The 16,347-nt window shown below is 54.0% G+C and overlaps 1 protein-coding gene across 5 annotated transcripts in view; it reads right to left on the minus strand.

Moving 5' to 3' along the window:
* Positions 1-290: 290 nt before the first annotated feature.
* The window catches only part of Cdk18 (cyclin-dependent kinase 18), a 26,152-nt gene continuing 10,095 nt past the window's right edge, over positions 291-16,347 (minus strand). The window contains exons 2-16 of one of the 5 annotated variants that reach the window (NM_008795.2): positions 9,056-9,204; positions 8,781-8,860; positions 8,192-8,317; positions 6,712-6,768; positions 5,844-5,958; positions 5,594-5,688; positions 5,265-5,327; positions 4,494-4,617; positions 4,226-4,346; positions 3,628-3,725; positions 3,340-3,445; positions 3,191-3,233; positions 2,606-2,696; positions 2,209-2,286; positions 291-1,714 (exon numbers count right to left, since the gene is read on the minus strand). In NM_008795.2, coding sequence (NP_032821.1) covers positions 1,680-1,714; positions 2,209-2,286; positions 2,606-2,696; positions 3,191-3,233; positions 3,340-3,445; positions 3,628-3,725; positions 4,226-4,346; positions 4,494-4,617; positions 5,265-5,327; positions 5,594-5,688; positions 5,844-5,958; positions 6,712-6,768; positions 8,192-8,317; positions 8,781-8,860; positions 9,056-9,179 — 1,356 coding nt within the window. In that variant the 5' untranslated portion in view covers positions 9,180-9,204 and the 3' untranslated portion in view covers positions 291-1,679. Of the gene's footprint in view, positions 1,715-2,208; positions 2,287-2,605; positions 2,697-3,190; positions 3,234-3,339; positions 3,446-3,627; positions 3,726-4,225; positions 4,347-4,493; positions 4,618-5,264; positions 5,328-5,593; positions 5,689-5,843; positions 5,959-6,711; positions 6,769-8,191; positions 8,390-8,780; positions 8,861-9,055; positions 9,205-16,347 lie in introns of all 5 variants that reach the window. The other 4 variants (XM_011247940.3, XR_387152.4, XR_001783189.2 and 1 more) reach the window with 4 other exon arrangements.

Genomic DNA, 16,347 nt, shown 5'->3' on the forward strand with positions numbered 1-16,347 from the left:
TCCCACCCCAAGGAGCCAAGGAGCCACGTGGTTTTGGCAGCAAAGCAGAGTGATTCATGGAGACCAGAACCCACGCCCCTCCTCAGGATTCTCTCTGGGTTATCCTCATTGGTCACCACAGACACACCCTGGTCCAAGGGCAGGACACAGATGCCCAGGCATTTTCTGTTTTACCCATGACCCTGGGTACCCTTTACCAGAGTTGATATGACCTCAGGTATAGCATGGAGGGTACCAGGATCCCCTTAGCCCCAGCCCAGGGCCGGTGCAGAGATGTGCAGAGACCAGACTCTCTTTAATGGGTCGTATGTATGTGTCAGCAAACCCAGACACCCAGAGTCCTCTGTCTCTGGCATTGTCCTATCAGTCTCCTTTTCTGAATGAGACTGCTCACTGCTTTTTGTACAACATGAATTAAATATATTCTCTGTCTTTGCTCTGAGTCACGACATTCACAGTCAGTGGGAAAGGGGGTTAGGGAGAACCCAGGCTCCCAGGGGTTAGGACAGGCATTGGGGCTTGACCTCCCCTTGGTCTTTGCCCTTCAAGTTCAGCCAAATGTTGGAGAGACCCTACACCATGAGAGGAGTACAGAGGAAGGGTGCCTTCTCTAGGGATGTAGGATGAGGCTCTCAGGATCAAACCTGCTGCAATCTCACCTCTCTCCAGCTTAGGCTGCAGTGCGGACTCCCTTCCCACCCTTTCTGTGGAGGCCAGTGCCAGGGTCAGGTAGACAGGGCTGGGAAAGTGGTGGGGTGTGGAGAGGAGGCTGCACCAGCCCTAAAGAGCCAAGGTTACCATGGTACCAGTGTCAAGGTGACCTTGCCTATCTGGGTGCCAGCCTCAGGACCCTGAGACAGGGTTGTCTTATCAGCCCTCAGGAATGATAACACTCATAGGAGTGGCTTAGGGAAGAAGGACATAGGTGCTAGGTCAGAGTTCCAAGGACAGAGTGCACTCTACCACCTGCCAGTTTAAGGCAACCCTTTCCAGACTGGGGGGACGGGCAGGGGCTGGCTGAGGCTGTAGGAGTACATCTTGGAGTACCAGAACACTTCCGGATGCAGCTGGACATGGGCAGCATGCTGGTGCTTTTTAGCCTTGGGTCAAGCCAGAGGGTACAGGGCTTCTGGCAAGGAGGGGACAATAGCATGGTGGGGGAGGTGACAAGAGGAGGTACTACTTTTTTCTGATGTTCCAGGAATGTCTGCCTTTGGGTGGGGTCAGCACACCCATGGGAACAATTCCAGGGTCCCAGGTCAGGTGCCATATTCCTCGTTCTCAGAGGGGAAGAAGATGAAGTCAGGGTCCAAGGAATAAGAAGGGGGTTTGTCAAGCCGATGAGTCGGCAGGGCCAGGGCCCCCACATTCTCCTGCACTTCCATTGGGAAAGGGTCCCAAGGACCTCCGTGACCTCACTTCCCCTCGGGAAGTGACCTCACGCCCCATCCCACAGTGGGTGACAAGGGGAATGGTATCCGGGTAGAGGCCACCACAGAGCTGTGTGGCAAGCAAGGGAAGGAAGCAAATGCTACCAACAGGGCTGCCGAGTGGCCCTCCAGGCTGGCCACAGGCATTCATTGTTCAGCCCTCTGATGGCCACACAGGCCCCATATACTTCCTGAGTTCATGTTCCGTGTGGCCTCTCATCCCTCAAGGTGCAGCAGGGTGGGCATGGTTCAGAAGATGCTCTGCCGCCGGCTCTTCCCTCGCCCTGGAGACAATGGAGGAATGGGGAAGGGATTGAAGGGACACCTATCCTTCACGTGCTCTGATCCAGTGAGCTCAGGTCGCATCTCTGTGGCTTGTGAGCTTCCTGGAAGTGTGACTTACCCTCTAGGGGTCTCAGGTTCAATGCAGTGGAGAACATGTGTGGTGACAACCCCACAGGGTGTTTTAAAGGCTACACGAGACAATGCATTGGAAGCGTTGTGCTAGGGACAAAGTCTGGACCGGCCAGGAGCTCAGGGTCTTCACGGAGAGCACACCAGAGTCAGGGCCTGCCCTTGCCAGGACTACTGTGAAAGGCTGTGTTCCATCTGGGTGGGACTGGGTGAGGGAGGAACCTCCCTATGTGTTGACTTCCCATCCCAAGGGCAGACTCTAGGCTGCCCTCATGTCTTCCTCAAAGAAGAGTCTCCACCGGGGAAAGGTGGTCTACTTGGCTGCCTCTAGGAAAGGATATGGGGTGGGGGCATGTGGCCCTACCTGGGTGCTGGAAGGCCAGGCCACGATAGCCTGGGTCCTTTTGGAGCTGGATCTCCTTCAGGGAGAAGATGGAGGCAGCTAGGCAAGAGAAGAGGGCGGGAGAGGCTTGGGTGGAACCACATTCCCACACTTAGCATCCCCACAGAGCCCAGGCACTCTCCAGTCAAGACCAGCCTGGAAGATCTACCATCTCAGGTGGGATCCACCCCCTTAGCTCCAAATGGGAACTGAAGGGGGAAGACATGTGCCCAAGACACTCAGCTGGACCCAAGGCTCCAGGCTCTGTTATAGCTCCCACTCATGCTGGCTGCCCCCATCCCTGCTTCTGGCTGGTCCCTTCTCCCACCCATGCTGGCTGCCCCCATCCCTGCTTCTGGCTGGTCCCTTGGACACTTACTGTCATGGAGCTGATGAACTCGGTCTCCGAGAGACTGGAAGTAGGGGTGATTGAGGGCTGCCTCTGCTGACATGCGACTCTTGGATTCATACTGAAAGGCACAGGGTAGGTAGGCTCTTGGGCCCTGGTGGAGAACCTTCTAGAAAATGGGACTCCTGTGCTAAGGTAGAAGGCTGAGGAGGAAGAAGCTCCTGTCTAACCCAAACCATGCAGTCTCAGGCCTTATGATACCACGGTTTAGACACCAGAGCTTCCCAGGAATGTGACTGCATCTTGGGATGAACATACATGAAAGGTCATGGCTATCACCCTCCAAGTATCAACTCTATTTGTATATGGCACCACTAACTGCCCTTTATCCTGTGCTTGCTCCCAGGTAGGCACTGCACCATCCCCAGCATCTTCTAAAGGATGAACTGATATTCGATAGGAAGTTGAGAAAACTGAGCCTTTTGTCCCCTGGAAATGCCCAACTAGGCCTTGGGTACCAAACACAGAACCTAGTGCTTTGGAGTCACAGGCGGTGTCTGAACTACATGGCTTTCATTCGTTATCGCTCCCAGGGTAGGATGGGAGGAAACTCACCAGGAGGAGGCTGCTCAGGAGGTTGATGCCTTCAGTATCCAACCTGCAAGGAGGAGGTGCTGGCACAGGCACAGCCAGGGGCAGGCTGGGGACCCGAGCCTCTGGGAGGGAGATCACAGTGGGGAGCAAGGGGCCTGGCAAGGGACTACCTGGGGGCGTGGCTGAGCAGTGGCTGTGGTAGGTATCGGGGGAAGTTGTAGGCTCGAAACTCAGAGATGGACGTCACACCCGGCCACGACTCTTCTGTAGGTGTCCCTAGAGACGTGGGACCGGGTAAGAAGTATAAGTGAAGGGCCGAGGCCGATATGGAGAGGGAGCAACATTGAAGAAGAAAGCAGAGTAGTCAAAGCTAGCAGGCCCCCCACCTCGGTGCTTCTGGGTAGACAGAGTTCTAGCGCCCCCTGGTGACGAGGTGGAGCGTACAGAAAGAAACTAACCTAGGAGACGGAAGATGAGGTGCAACTCCTCCTTGACAGTAGAGCCCGGGAAGAGGGGCTTGCCGGTGGCCATCTCATAGAGGATGCAGCCCACGCCCCTGCGGAAGTAAGGGCAACACTGAGGCCAGGAAGAGCAGGCACGCCTCCTAAGGCTGCTATGTGAGGGGTCCAATGGGGCTTGAAAGGCTTGTAAAACCAACCCCCACTACGGACCCCCTTTGTGAGGCCTGCGTCCCCTTAACTGCTAGGCAGGAAAAGATTCAATACTCTCAGTCTCCGAGGAGCCCTGGGCTCGGCCAGACACCTGTGCTGACTTTAAAGTTGAGTTGGTTTTCATTTTACACCAAATCGTACATTTTAACAATAAAATAGTATGTCCCCTTCCAAGATGTTCCAGGGGAGGCCTCATCCATCTACCCTCTGGTAATTCCCACCTCCACCCCCCTGGGAACCACCTCAGAATTATAGCGTTAGAGGCTCTATAAGCTTGGAGAACCTGATATATTTCAGACTTCATTTGCTAACAGCAGCACATCAGGGAGACGTGAAGCCTAAGGGTACGGATGGCCTGGTTCACTCCTGTCTGCAGCTCACTCACCACATGTCAATGGGGGTGGAGTACTCTGTGGATCCCAGCAGCACATCTGGGGGCCTGTACCAGAGGGTCACCACCTCATTGGAATAGGTCTTTGTAGGCACTGATTTGGCCCGGGCCAGGCCTAGGAACAGACATGTTACTAGACCTCCGCTAAAGGGTCCTAAAGGGTCCTATACTCAGACATCCCCCAGCATTCCTGCACACTGAAGAGGCCGTGTAACCCAGGGGTCAGACCCTCCTGCCAACCTGACCCTGGCATCAGCCTCACCAAAGTCGGCCAGCTTCAGCTCGCCCCTCTCATTGATGAGTAGGTTCTGGGGCTTCAGGTCCCGGTGCAGGATCTTGCGGTGGTGGCAGTAGGCCAGACCCCGGAGCAGCTGGAACATGAATATCTGGCCGAGAGAGCAAGAATGAGCAGCTTAGTGGGACTAGGTCCCACGTGGGAGACCCTACGCCTCTGTCTCAGGCTGGAGAGGAACGGGGACCAGAACAAGTCTCTAGGAAGGCTCCCCAATTCTGTCGCCCACCCTGAAGGCCCACCCTGTAGGCCACCCGAGGACCTGTAGACACCAGAGAATCGCATATGGGGGCAGAGTTCAGGGATGGAGAGGAGGCCGTGAGTGAGAAGAGGCTGGAGCAGTCCCTAAGACGTGAGGTGGGAGAGCAGAGTAAGGGTCCCATAGGTGGGGATGTATGTGCTTGGTCTTTAGGTACCAGAACTGGCCACACACACACACACACACACACACACACACACACACACACACACAGCTTCTCAGAAGCCTCTCTTCCCTCTGGCAGGTAAACTCAGGCTTGGTATTCAGTTAGAGAGGGCTCTGTATCCACAGCTAGACAGAAGAGGATGGTAAGTCTGTGTTCTTGGCTGGGGTGCTCAGATGGCCTCTACACTGACCCTTTCCTCTTCCCTGCATTTGAGGCTCCCGAGTGACCTCAGCAGTCGGTGACAAAGGAAGCGTCCTAAACTGGGTTCTATGGCAGATGGCTGTCATGGGAAGGTCTCTGCAGGCAGGCCCCTCACCTTGACATTGTGCATGTTCATGAGGTTCCCACAGTGGTCTAGGTACTGTTTCAGGTCACTGTCCTGGAACAGACAGACAGGTTCAGGCCTGTCCTCTGCCTGGCTGGTGGTCCAGGCTCAGGCTGAAAGGAAGCCCTGTCCTGTCTGGGCCCATGCCTGCTGGTGGCACAGTACCCTGGCCCTGAATCCTTGGCCCACTTCCGCATGAGAACTTAATTGGCAAACAAAGGCTTGGGTCCTTCCCTCAGCCCATCCCTCCCACTCCCTCACTCTCTCTCCTCCCCACCCCACTTCACCCACCCTCAGGGGTGAGCCCCAGTCCAGCTCACCAGGTACTCAAACACCAGGGTGAGGGACCGATCTGTGTGAATGAGGTCATGCAGGGTCACAATATTGGCGTGTTTCAGGTCCTTCAGCAGAGACACTGGGGAGACAGGACCACTTGGGTCCCCAGGCCCACCAGTACCTCCCACTATCCCTTCCTGGGGCCAGCAATGGCCCTCCACCCAGGCTCCCACCAGGTGCAGGCTGCTGAGCCCCTTGTCCCAGAGGCCTGGGGTGCAGACCCGGACATTGTACCCTCTCGAATAGCAGTGCAGGGCGCCCCTTCCTCATGCTCCAGCCGGATCTCCTTCAGGGCCACGAGGTTCTCTGTCAGCTTGCTGCGTCCCTTGAAGACGGTGGCATAGGTACCCTGCGACAGGGGAATCCCTGGTCAGCCCCAGATCATCCTGCTCACACTCTCCCTCCCAGCCCCACCTCTTACATCCTAGCTTGGGCTAGGATTCAAGCAAGCTGGGTGCCCTCTGTTCAGATTCTGTTTGCTCCAAAGTCTGCTTTCTCTTAAAGTGTCCCTATCGAGTCCCCGGCTGGAACGGACTGCGTTTGTCCCTCTGTTCCCATGTTGCGGCCTCTCTCTTAGCATAACTCTGCCTTGCTCTTAGATTATGGTGATGTAGCCACTTTTCTGTCTCATAAACCTATACCCCCTCCAGGCCACCAACCCTGACACAGGACACCAAAGCAGTTTAATAACAGTGTCCTTGCTGTGTGCCAGGCACTAAGAACCGTACATAAGCTTCTCCTGGTACCCTTCCATACCCCCAACAGTAGTTATTTTCATCCTTTGACAGAGAATGAAACTGAGGCATGAAGAGAGAGAGAGCGAGCACAGGACACGCTAAGGTCATGGAGCAAGCAAGTGGAAGACATAGGATTCAAATCCAAACCATAGCTATTTGAAAGGGGGGAGAAAGACTAGATCCTGTGCAGAGACCTCTGTCTTCAAGAGCAGGGCATAGGGCATCTAACACCAGCTCTGGAAGCTAGGCAGGCTGCTTGGGCAAGTAGTGTGACTCCATGAACCAGGAGGCATGGGGGGGGGGGGGGCAGAACAGAGTCAAAACCATCCTACCTGCTGCCAGAGAGAGCAATGTTGGTCTCTTACCTCCCCCAGTTTGTCCAGTTTCACATATGTTTCCAGTTTCCCAAAGCCGATATCTGACTGGGAAGGAGACACAGGGGACGGTGAGATTCAAAGCCCCAGCAGACCTTCCTAGTCAAAGTGAAGGAAGTGAGACACCCCCATTGTACAGAGAGGAACCAAGGCTAACATCTCAAGCAAGGACAGCTTCAAACCCTCCTTTTTCTCCTCTCCCTTCATCCTTGTGAATGCTGAAGATCCTCTGGAAATGGGGGCCCCTCTTCCGAGAGTCGGATATGAGTACACTGAGCTGCCCGGCCTGTCCGCCCGCCGCCTACCTGCCTGCCTGCCGGGCTCTCTTGCTCAGGTTGCTAGCTCCTCTGTCACTCTCTACTATGTGGGGGTCCACTTCAGAGCCCAGTTCCCTAGTCATCAGTTCATCTCGTCTAGCTCAGGATAAGACGCGTCGTCGTAATAAGATAGAGCTGAGACCCACTTGCCAGAGCTAGACGCTCCTAACGGGCAGCTGGGACCTAAAGTCTGGGGGTGAGGTGGGGGTGTCGGTGAGTCTTTTGTTTCTTTGTGGTTGGCTTTTTGTTTGTTGTTTTGTTTTATTTGGGAGGTCTTTCATTTTTATCAAGCATTATATAACATATATGTGCTATATAATATACTGTGTGGCCTTCTGGCAGGAAGAGATGACCATAGCTGGGGGGTTTCCCTCCTTTGGGGAGGTGTGAGTTTGTTTGTTTGTTTTTTCTCATTAGTCAGGAAAATGTTTCCCTCATCAATTTTCTTCAAGGCGCTGGACACAGAGTATCGACTGCCTATCTCTCTCCATCAAAGATCACTGGTAAGGAAGTCTAGCTGCTCTCTAGACCTTGTTCCCACCAGTGAACTTGTGGACGCACACAGTGGCTATTTTGGGGGTGACCATGCTTATGTCCATGATGGTGAGGCCAGGGAGAACCTTGAACCACATCTCTGCATAGTGAAACACAACCTGAACCCTATCCAGATACTCCTGGTTTTGTTTTGTTTGTTTTATTTGTTTGAGGCTGTCTTACAGCGTACCCTAGGCTAGCCAGGAATTACATAGCCCAGGTAAACCTTGAATTCTTAACAGATGGTTGTGAGCCACCATGTGGTTGCTGGGATTTGAACTCAGTACCTCTAGAAGTGCAGTCAGTGCCCCTAACCGCTGAGCCATCTCTCCAGCTCAAGCCTTGAATTCTTAACACTCCTGCAACAGCCTCCCAAGGAATCCTGGGAGTACAGACATGAGTCCCAGCACTGATTTAGTGGCCTTAACTAGGGAGACCCTGGGGTTCCCAGGGGATTTGGGGGCTACTTGGCTTCATGCATTGACTTAGAGAGACCGCTTATTAAAACCCTCAGGGGGCCAGCAGGTGGCGCCAGAGGCATAGGAATCTTTCTGGAAACCACTGTAGGCTTCAGCTGGCACAAAGAAGGCCATACTGGTGTCTCACACCCTTAGACTCACCAGGGAGGCACGGCGGGACATGCGGGTGAGAGGCTTGGGCAGCCCTGGGTTCTCCAGCTGTAGCTTCTGCAGGAATTCCTGGGGTAGGCGGATGTCCATGGGCAGAGAGAGCCTCTTGTTGAGGTCCTGAGGTGGCAGAGATGGGATGGGAACATCATGTTGGCCCCAGAAGGTCCTTGCCTCTCATTCTGGATCTATCTGTCCATATAAGGAAGGCTAAGCCTCAGGCTCACAGTTACCTGAGGGGCGTACATTTATGAACCTGCAAGGATTACTGTGTGACCTTTAGAAGGTTTCTTCCCCTCTCTGGGCCACAGTAGAACATAAATAAATCTCATGCCATCACAATGTAATTTTGTAAGCACAGTTTTTTTTTTTTTTTTCTATTCTTGGCACGGGTATGTGGGCTATAAAAACAGTCAATTGTCTAACCAAGAATGTTTTAGCACTTGACATATATTCTCACTGAACCCCCACCATAAGCTGCACCAGTTTGAGCCCCCCAGTGGCAGGCTCTACAGCAACCACCCTGCTAAATTTACTGCTGTGGACGTGTGTGACCCATGGAGCCCGGGAGGGGCACCCTCACCTCCATGGAGAATCGGCGCTGGTTCTGCCGTTGTTGATACTGCATGCCAGGAGACAGCTGCTCAGGCTCATCTGTGCCATCTGTGGGGGAGAAAGCGCCTGATGACAGCCCACAAGACTGAGTGGCATGTCTGAGTGGGACAAGTGTCAGTCCCTACCTCCCACCCAGAGTATGTGAACAGCCCAGAGCACCCCCACCCCTTCTTCCCAATGTCAGCTAGTCATCAGGGTCACAGGGAGCCTGGGTGGAAAAGAGCTAGGTGGCCTGACCCTCACCCTCATTCGTCTGAGTGTGGAGTTGGTTGAACTGCTCAGTGAACTCAGCCAACGACTCCTCAATGGTCTCTGGGCGGGGCACGGACAGGGAAAGCCTTCGCTTGAAGTTCTTCATCTTGTTCATGATCAGCAGGGGTCCAAGATGGGTCCTGGGACAGAGAGGAGAGAAGAGGGCAATGTGGACAGTCTGGACCCATGGGAGCCAGGCTCTGCACGGGGCATGCTTAGGTCACTCAGACCAGAGCCACAGCTCCGTGATTGCAGGCTCTAACCCTGTTCCTTTCTCCAGTGAGTCTCGGCTATCTTCTGACTATGAACATTCCCTCCCCTGCATCACAGCATCAATGGCTATAGCTACAGGTTTGCAAGGGGCCACTTCAGACATTCAACCTCCAGGGGCAGGAGGTCTAGACATCTCTGGGGCAGGTTATCTGAACTGCATGGCCCTCGGGCCATCTCTGCTCTTTCTGAAGGAGCCTAACTGGCTGGTGGCTGCTGGCCACCTGTCAGCAGGTTGCAAACTCCATGATCCCTTTTACTGATACCAGAACACATCCCCTCTCTGGCTCATCCTGGATCCTTAGGAAGAAGATCAAAGGACAGTAAATGCATGGCCCAGCTCTACCTCTGCTCCAGATGCAATGTGCAAGTCAGGGACAGCGTGGGAAACTCAGCCAGCCCAGGAAAGGGGAAACCTGCGCTGCTGGGCCCTCTGTTGCTTCAGTCCTTTGAGCAGGCCTGGATTCCCTGGGCTGAGGACACAGTGGGGCAGAAGGTGCCCTGTTCTATGGCCCTCTGCATGCTGTTTTCCACAGGTAGACCCTTTGTTCTTCTCTCTCTCTCTCTCTCTCTCTCTCTCTCTCTCTCTCTCTCTCCTCTTTCTCTCCCTCCGTCCCTCCCTCCACTCCTTCTCCTCTAGCTCTATTCTGAGATTGTCTCACTGCGTATCTCTGCCTGGTTTGGAACTCATTATTTAGACCAGGCTGGCTTAGAACTTAGAGAGATCCACTTGCCTCAGCCTCCTGAATGCTGGGATTAAAGGCATGAACCACCGTGCTTTTCCTATAGGCTCATCCCTCCACCTGCTTCATAGGCTCTCTCACAACCATATCTCCATCCTGCTGGGCCCCACAAAGCCTTCACCTACAGTGGGGCTTCAGAAACCAGAGGCTACATAACCCTTTGACCTCCCCATCCTAGCCAGGAAGGCACTAGGAAGGCTGTTTAGGAGGGGCCACCTGCACTCCTCCCTGGGCCTACTTATAAGCCACTTCTGGAGGATGCTCAGGCCTGCGGCTGGCTAGCACCCAGTTGCCAAGGCAACCAGGCCCCTCCTGAATCCTCCTGGTTTAAAGGATTATGGGTCAGTAACATGTTTGCTTTGCCTAACGATCATATCCTCCATCCTCTATGAGCTTTGAAAAGGTCCGCTCCCTGGCACTCCACGCTCCAGGCTGCCCCTACCACCACTGAGCTGGGCCCTCAGGCTCTCCTGACCCAGGCCTGGGCCTTTCCAAGCAGAAGGCTCTGATCTGCCCTGCCAGCTGAGCCCTCCTCTGCTGAGCAGCCTGCAGTCCAAGTCAGTTCAGCACACGGCTGATGGAGCATCTCCTGATTACAGCACGGTGCCAGACACGAGGTTACAGTAACTAACCAAGACCCCTGTTCCCAAGGAACTCCGGTTAACGATGGCACTCTGCTGCGGGCTCTCCCCAACTTCCTTGTCTTGCCTACCTGGGTTCCTACTCTTTTCATTTCTTCTAACAGCCTCAGCCTGCTCTCTGCAGAACTCTGGGAGAAAGCTCCCAGAAGACAGCCACATTGCTATCTGCCCTATCTGTGGCATCTAGCTGAAAGGACCCATAGAGGCTCTAAGGAGGCAACGAAGACAGATGGGCTCAGTGACAAGAAGACTTGTCACACCCTGCCTGGTAACTCTCATTCCCAGCAAGACCGGAGGACAGCGATCACTCTGGGTACATGTCCATTGTTGTCCAGGTGTGCTGAATGGCAGAATGACCAGAAACATCAGAAAAAAAAATCCAAACCACCAGCTTCTGGAACTGGGGCCTGGGATTAACGCTTGGGACTGAACCTAGGGCCTTGCGAGGAAAATGCCACCTTCTCCTCACTATTAAGATTTTTAAAAAATATATGTATATGTGTTTGTAAGTATACCTGTGTGTGTGTGTGTGTGTATGTGTATATATATATATATATGTCACATGCATGCAGGTACCCCTGGGGGCCAGAAAGGGGAGGTGGATCCTCTGGAACTGGAGTTACAGGCATCAGTGAGATGTCTGGTATGGACTCTAGGCAGGGGACTCAGGTCCTCTGGAAGCACAGCAGACACCCTCGGCCACAGATCCATGGTGCCAGCCCGTTCTCCTTTGGCAATGGGTATTTTGATGTAGCCCTGGCTAGCTTTGAATTTCCAGTCTTCCTGCCTCAATCTCTCCAGGGCTACGATTACAGGCTTATCCCTCCAAGACAGGCAGAAGATATATTTTTAAGACAGTGTCTCCAATAGCCGGCATGTAGAGACATGGTTGGCAGGATCTGGGGTTCAGGTGAGGGCTAACTGTCAGCTCATTCTTCCAAACTGTCATCTGGGTTAGGAGGGGAACCCCCAGACCTGCAGAGGATACAAGAAGGAGACAGATACTGTGGCAGGAGTCCCATAAAAGAGGACCTGCTCTGACTGGAGAACATATTTATACTCTAGGAGTAAGCCAAAGGGAACTGTGTGTGTGTGTGTGTGTGTGTGTGTGTGTGTGTGTGTGTGTGTGTGACCATAGCTGAAGGGACATGGGGCACATGGCTAAGGCCATTCTAGTGGAGGCAGGAGACACATGCCCTTGGCTGCTCATGGCTTCAGCTCTACAACCAGAGCCGTCTTTAAAAAGTTCTCCCTACAGTCATCCTATAGTGTGGGCTTATGGGATTGTGTGATGGATTTCTGGCTCAGGGATCTCCCAGTAGCTGCCATGATTTACACCCAGGCTTTTGTTCCGGGTGGATGACTTCTTCAAGACAAGGACCAAGCCAAAATCCCATCTGCTCTAGGGTTCAGTTAGGAGCAAAGAGCCAATAGCTGGCCTAGGACGGAGTGGGGGATGGAACAAAGAGGAAAAGCTGGAAATGCAGAACGGGACCCAGGCTCTTAGGCTTAAGGCTTGACCTGAGCAGAGAGCAGGGCTACTGCACAGCAATAGCAACCAGCTGTTCTCTCTGCTGGAGAAGCGGCCAAGAGGAAATGGCTGTCACTACAGCATGAGGAATGGAGGTTAGATGTAAGGATAGACTTCCTGATGGTGACATGAACACAGGCAGCAGGAATGGTGACCAGAGCAGAGAGTGCCTACTTCTCTCTGCTGGGGACAATTAGGGCATTGAACATAGTGGGGTCTTGGGTGTGACAGGGCACCCAGGGCAGTGAATGGTTTGTTGTTTCCCCAGCTCAAGACACAAGATGCTCTGATACAAGATGCTCTGTCACTGTTGCCTTGGGAGAATCAACTCCTCAGATTTGGGGGCTGAGGGGGAAGGGAGACAGGAAAAAGGCCTGTCACCTTAGTGCTGTCTGCCCCTCATCCCCAACAGAAAGGGACAGAAAGGCTCAGTGTGACCCAGCCTGAGGCCCGCCCAGGGCCAGGCACAGTGTGGCCTTTGTCCCCAGGCCAAAGAGCCATCTGGGTCTGTCCCGTGCAACTGGTGCCAGGGAAAGAGAAGTGTGGTGTAGGGGTGCCACCCAGCAGGGTGTCATGGGGGAGGTCACAGCGGAGGCCCCTCAAGAGAGCGGTAGACTGGGTAGGCAGACCCTAGCCAACCTGCCTCCTACCTCTGGCCCAGGTACAACCTCCTTATCTCCTAGGCACACAGCAGCTGCCAGCACTTCCTGTTGGTGCCGGGGACAAGGGTGTCACAGGGGAAGGGAGGAGGAGCCAGGCCTGAGGGAAAGAGAGGCCTTGCTAGGCCACTGTGCACCATGAGAATACAAGAAAGGCCAGACTCTGAGGCCATCAGGGAGCCAGCGAGGAGGAAAATGGTGTTTATGGAGAGCTATAGTTAGCACCCACAGACTACAAGAAGGGACCTGCTCAAATTGAGGTAGCAATTTCTGGGGTGTCGTGCCCATCACAGTGACATCGCTCCCCACTTCTAGCTGAGGTCCTCCCCAGTCCTGTCCCCTCCCTGAGACCTAGGTTGCAAATGATTTTTCCTCCCTCAATCAACAGGTAGGCAGGCATTCTGCCACTGAGCCTCACTCCAGCCTCGCCTTGTACCTTTTGATGGATGTACAGCCAGTAAAATGGGTAGGATTGTAGATGCCAACAGGTACAGTAGAGGAGAATCCAGTAGGAAGGACAGAGAGCGGAAGAGGTCTGAGTTTAAACAGGGTGATTAGAAATGAGGCTGGAGAGATGGTCCAGTGGTTAGAGCACTGGCCGCCCTTCCAGAGGACATGAGTTCAATTCCCGGTACCAACATAACAGCTCACAACTCCAGTTCTAGGGATTCTGATAACCCCACACAGACATACATGCAGGCCAAAACACCAATGCATATAAAATAAAAAATAAACTTATTAAAAAGAGCTCCCTAAGAAGGTAAGACTGCAGACGCTCAGGGTAGAATGTGGAGGGGGCAGGTCAGTGGGAGAAGAGCAGGTGCAAAGGACCTGAGGCAGACCTGAGTGCTAGAGAGAGAGAGTCTGGGGTCAGAGTAGGGTAGAGGGAATGCGGAGCAAGCTGTGTGGAGAATCTCGGCATCCAGGAGGATGGGAGCAGATGAGTGGCAAGATCCCACTGATGACTGAATGAACTCTCTCTGACTTCCGTGTCAATAACAGACTGTACGTGGGCAAGCAGCCCCAGCAGGCAGCTCCTGTAGAGACCCAAGTGAGAGGCAGAGGACTGGGCCCAACATGGCAGCAGTAGAGGAGGGAAGTCGTGGCTGAGAGGGGAGGCTTTATATAGGGGTAGGAAAGCAGTCAAGGACATGCGGCCTAGCAGTCAGAAGCACGGAGCAGTCCCTGGTGGGTGTAGGAGTCCTGGTAACTTGGGTTAGGGTGGGAAGACCAGGGGTTGGAGGGAGCCGTTCAGTTTCGGCATCAGATGACCTCTGAGCCCGAGTTGACAGCACACATGTAGCATTAGCACAGCCCATGGTGGGTGGCTCCTGCTACGGCGTCAACACAGCTCTGCTCACTGCCTCTCCCCACTGGCCTGTTGTCCTGCAGCCCAGGACCACCTCAGATACCGTCTATCGGTGTCCTGAACCCTATCCTGAAGAACATGGGGCTGAGGTGATTGTCAAAACACACAGGGCACTAGAAGGAGCCAAAGGCAGAGGCAAATGTCACTTCATAACTTCAGAGGCCAGCCCTGAGAATCCTCTCAGCAAACTCCTTCCAGGCACCCTATGGCTTCCTACCTGAACATGGCTGCGGTTACCCAGCCTGCACCAGGCACTGTCAGGATTTGGACCTTCCTGACTGACCTCCCGTCCCACTGAGCCATGACCCCTCCAGTGGGCTTCGTGCATGTACTTTGGGTCTCTTGAGTCTTCAGGTTTGTCAACTTCAGGCCCAGGACAGCTGGATGCCCTGCCTCAGGCGGGGCCTAATTTAGTACTTGTTCCCGCACCAAGGCACTGTGGTTCCTGTACTGTGCAGGCGCCATACAGCAGCATGTGTGAACACCTACTCCATTCACAGCATTGGGGAGGAGGGCTGTTCTGGCATGAGTCTTGGTCTACAGCCAGAGGCTGAAAGGTCTAATTCGGGGGCTGCCCACTTTCTGAAGTCCAAGGTTTGACCCTCAGTCCCAAGGCAGACCAACAACTGGGGACTTCCTGCTACCCTCTGCTTTCCCATCCCGCCCCTATCTTAGGCATTTAGCCACTGTGTGCCTTGGGGGAATTTTCAAGAACTAGAGGCAACGGTTGACTAAGTTTGCAGACGTCATAAACAGGGCCTCAAACGCATTCACCATCAGGGAAAGCTGTACTTCTGGGAGTGGGCAGATCCCATAGCCTCCGCCCTGCCACCTGACCCTGCTGGAGGATGAGGCACAGGGATGTTGGCTTCCCTTGCTGCCTGGGGCAACAGCAGCCGCCAGAACTCTCCTCACTAACACCATGTCCCAGCTGGATGTCAGAAAGGCTGTAGGCCTGGGGCCTTCAGGGTGGCCAGAACCGAGGAGGACAGACAGGCCCGAAGTCACGCTGCCAAAGAACAGATGCTGTGGACAGTGACTGAACTCAGAGAACATTCCTACAGATTCTGGAATGCAGGAAGCGGGAGAAGGCCTTCTGGGGCCAAACTGGGCAAAACCTACAGGAAGCCAGGTCAGGAGGCTACGTGTTGGGCTCTGGGCCCTTGCAGCATCTTTTGTTTGGTTTTGGTGCTGGGATGTAGGTTAGTGGTCAAGGGTGTACAACATTTCATTCTAGCCAGAAAGATCTATGGTAAGAGTCACATGCTGTGAGCCTTACTCACCAAAGTTCTCCATCCATGTCAAAGAGCACACTGGCAGGGCAGCCTGGAAGGCACCCATGTCTTAGTCTTGCCTGGAAGCAGAGGTAACGCCTAGCCTCTAATCCAACTGTGATGGGCACCTATGCCCAACCTCAGCCTGCTTCCAACACGACGCCCTGACATGCTAGCAATCCCTCAAGTGAGCATGGCCCTCACAGGAAGCACAAACTCCAGGGGCCAGTCCACAGGCCACTGGTGTCTGCCTCCCGTCTCCTCCTCTTCCCCTTTTTCTTTCAGTGGTGTTTTTGAGACAGGGTCTCTCTATGTCATTGTGGGGCTCACTATGTAGACTAGGCTGGCTTTGAACTCAGAGTCCTGCCTCTGCCTCTTGCGTGCTGGGATCAAAGGTGTGTGCTACCATGCCCGCCCGGCCCTCTTGTCCTTTGAGAGTCAGCTCTCAGGCCTTCTGGAAGGGTCCTATTCGGTTGACTATGCTTGCCATACCCATGCTCCATTGCTCTGCACACACCGCCCTTCTGGAATGTCCTTCCTCATGTCCCCCCTCGGTCCCCCACCTGGGGAAGGGATACACAAGCACACACCTCTGTCCCCCAGGTAGAGTGAGAGGCGCTCTCCTGTCGCCGTCAGAGCAGCCTGCAGACACTCAGAACCAGGCATGCTGTCCTTCAGGATAGGAACGGGGCCTTAGTTATTGTTTCTCCTACTGCCTCACACACCGCAGCGCCCAGACTTGGCAGCTCCGCAGGAGGAATAAACAGGTGGCTGAAAAGCCCACTGAGCCACGACT

The sequence above is a fragment of the Mus musculus genome, chromosome 1 (assembly GCF_000001635.26).
Source record: "Mus musculus strain C57BL/6J chromosome 1, GRCm38.p6 C57BL/6J".
NCBI lineage: Eukaryota > Metazoa > Chordata > Mammalia > Rodentia > Muridae > Mus > Mus musculus.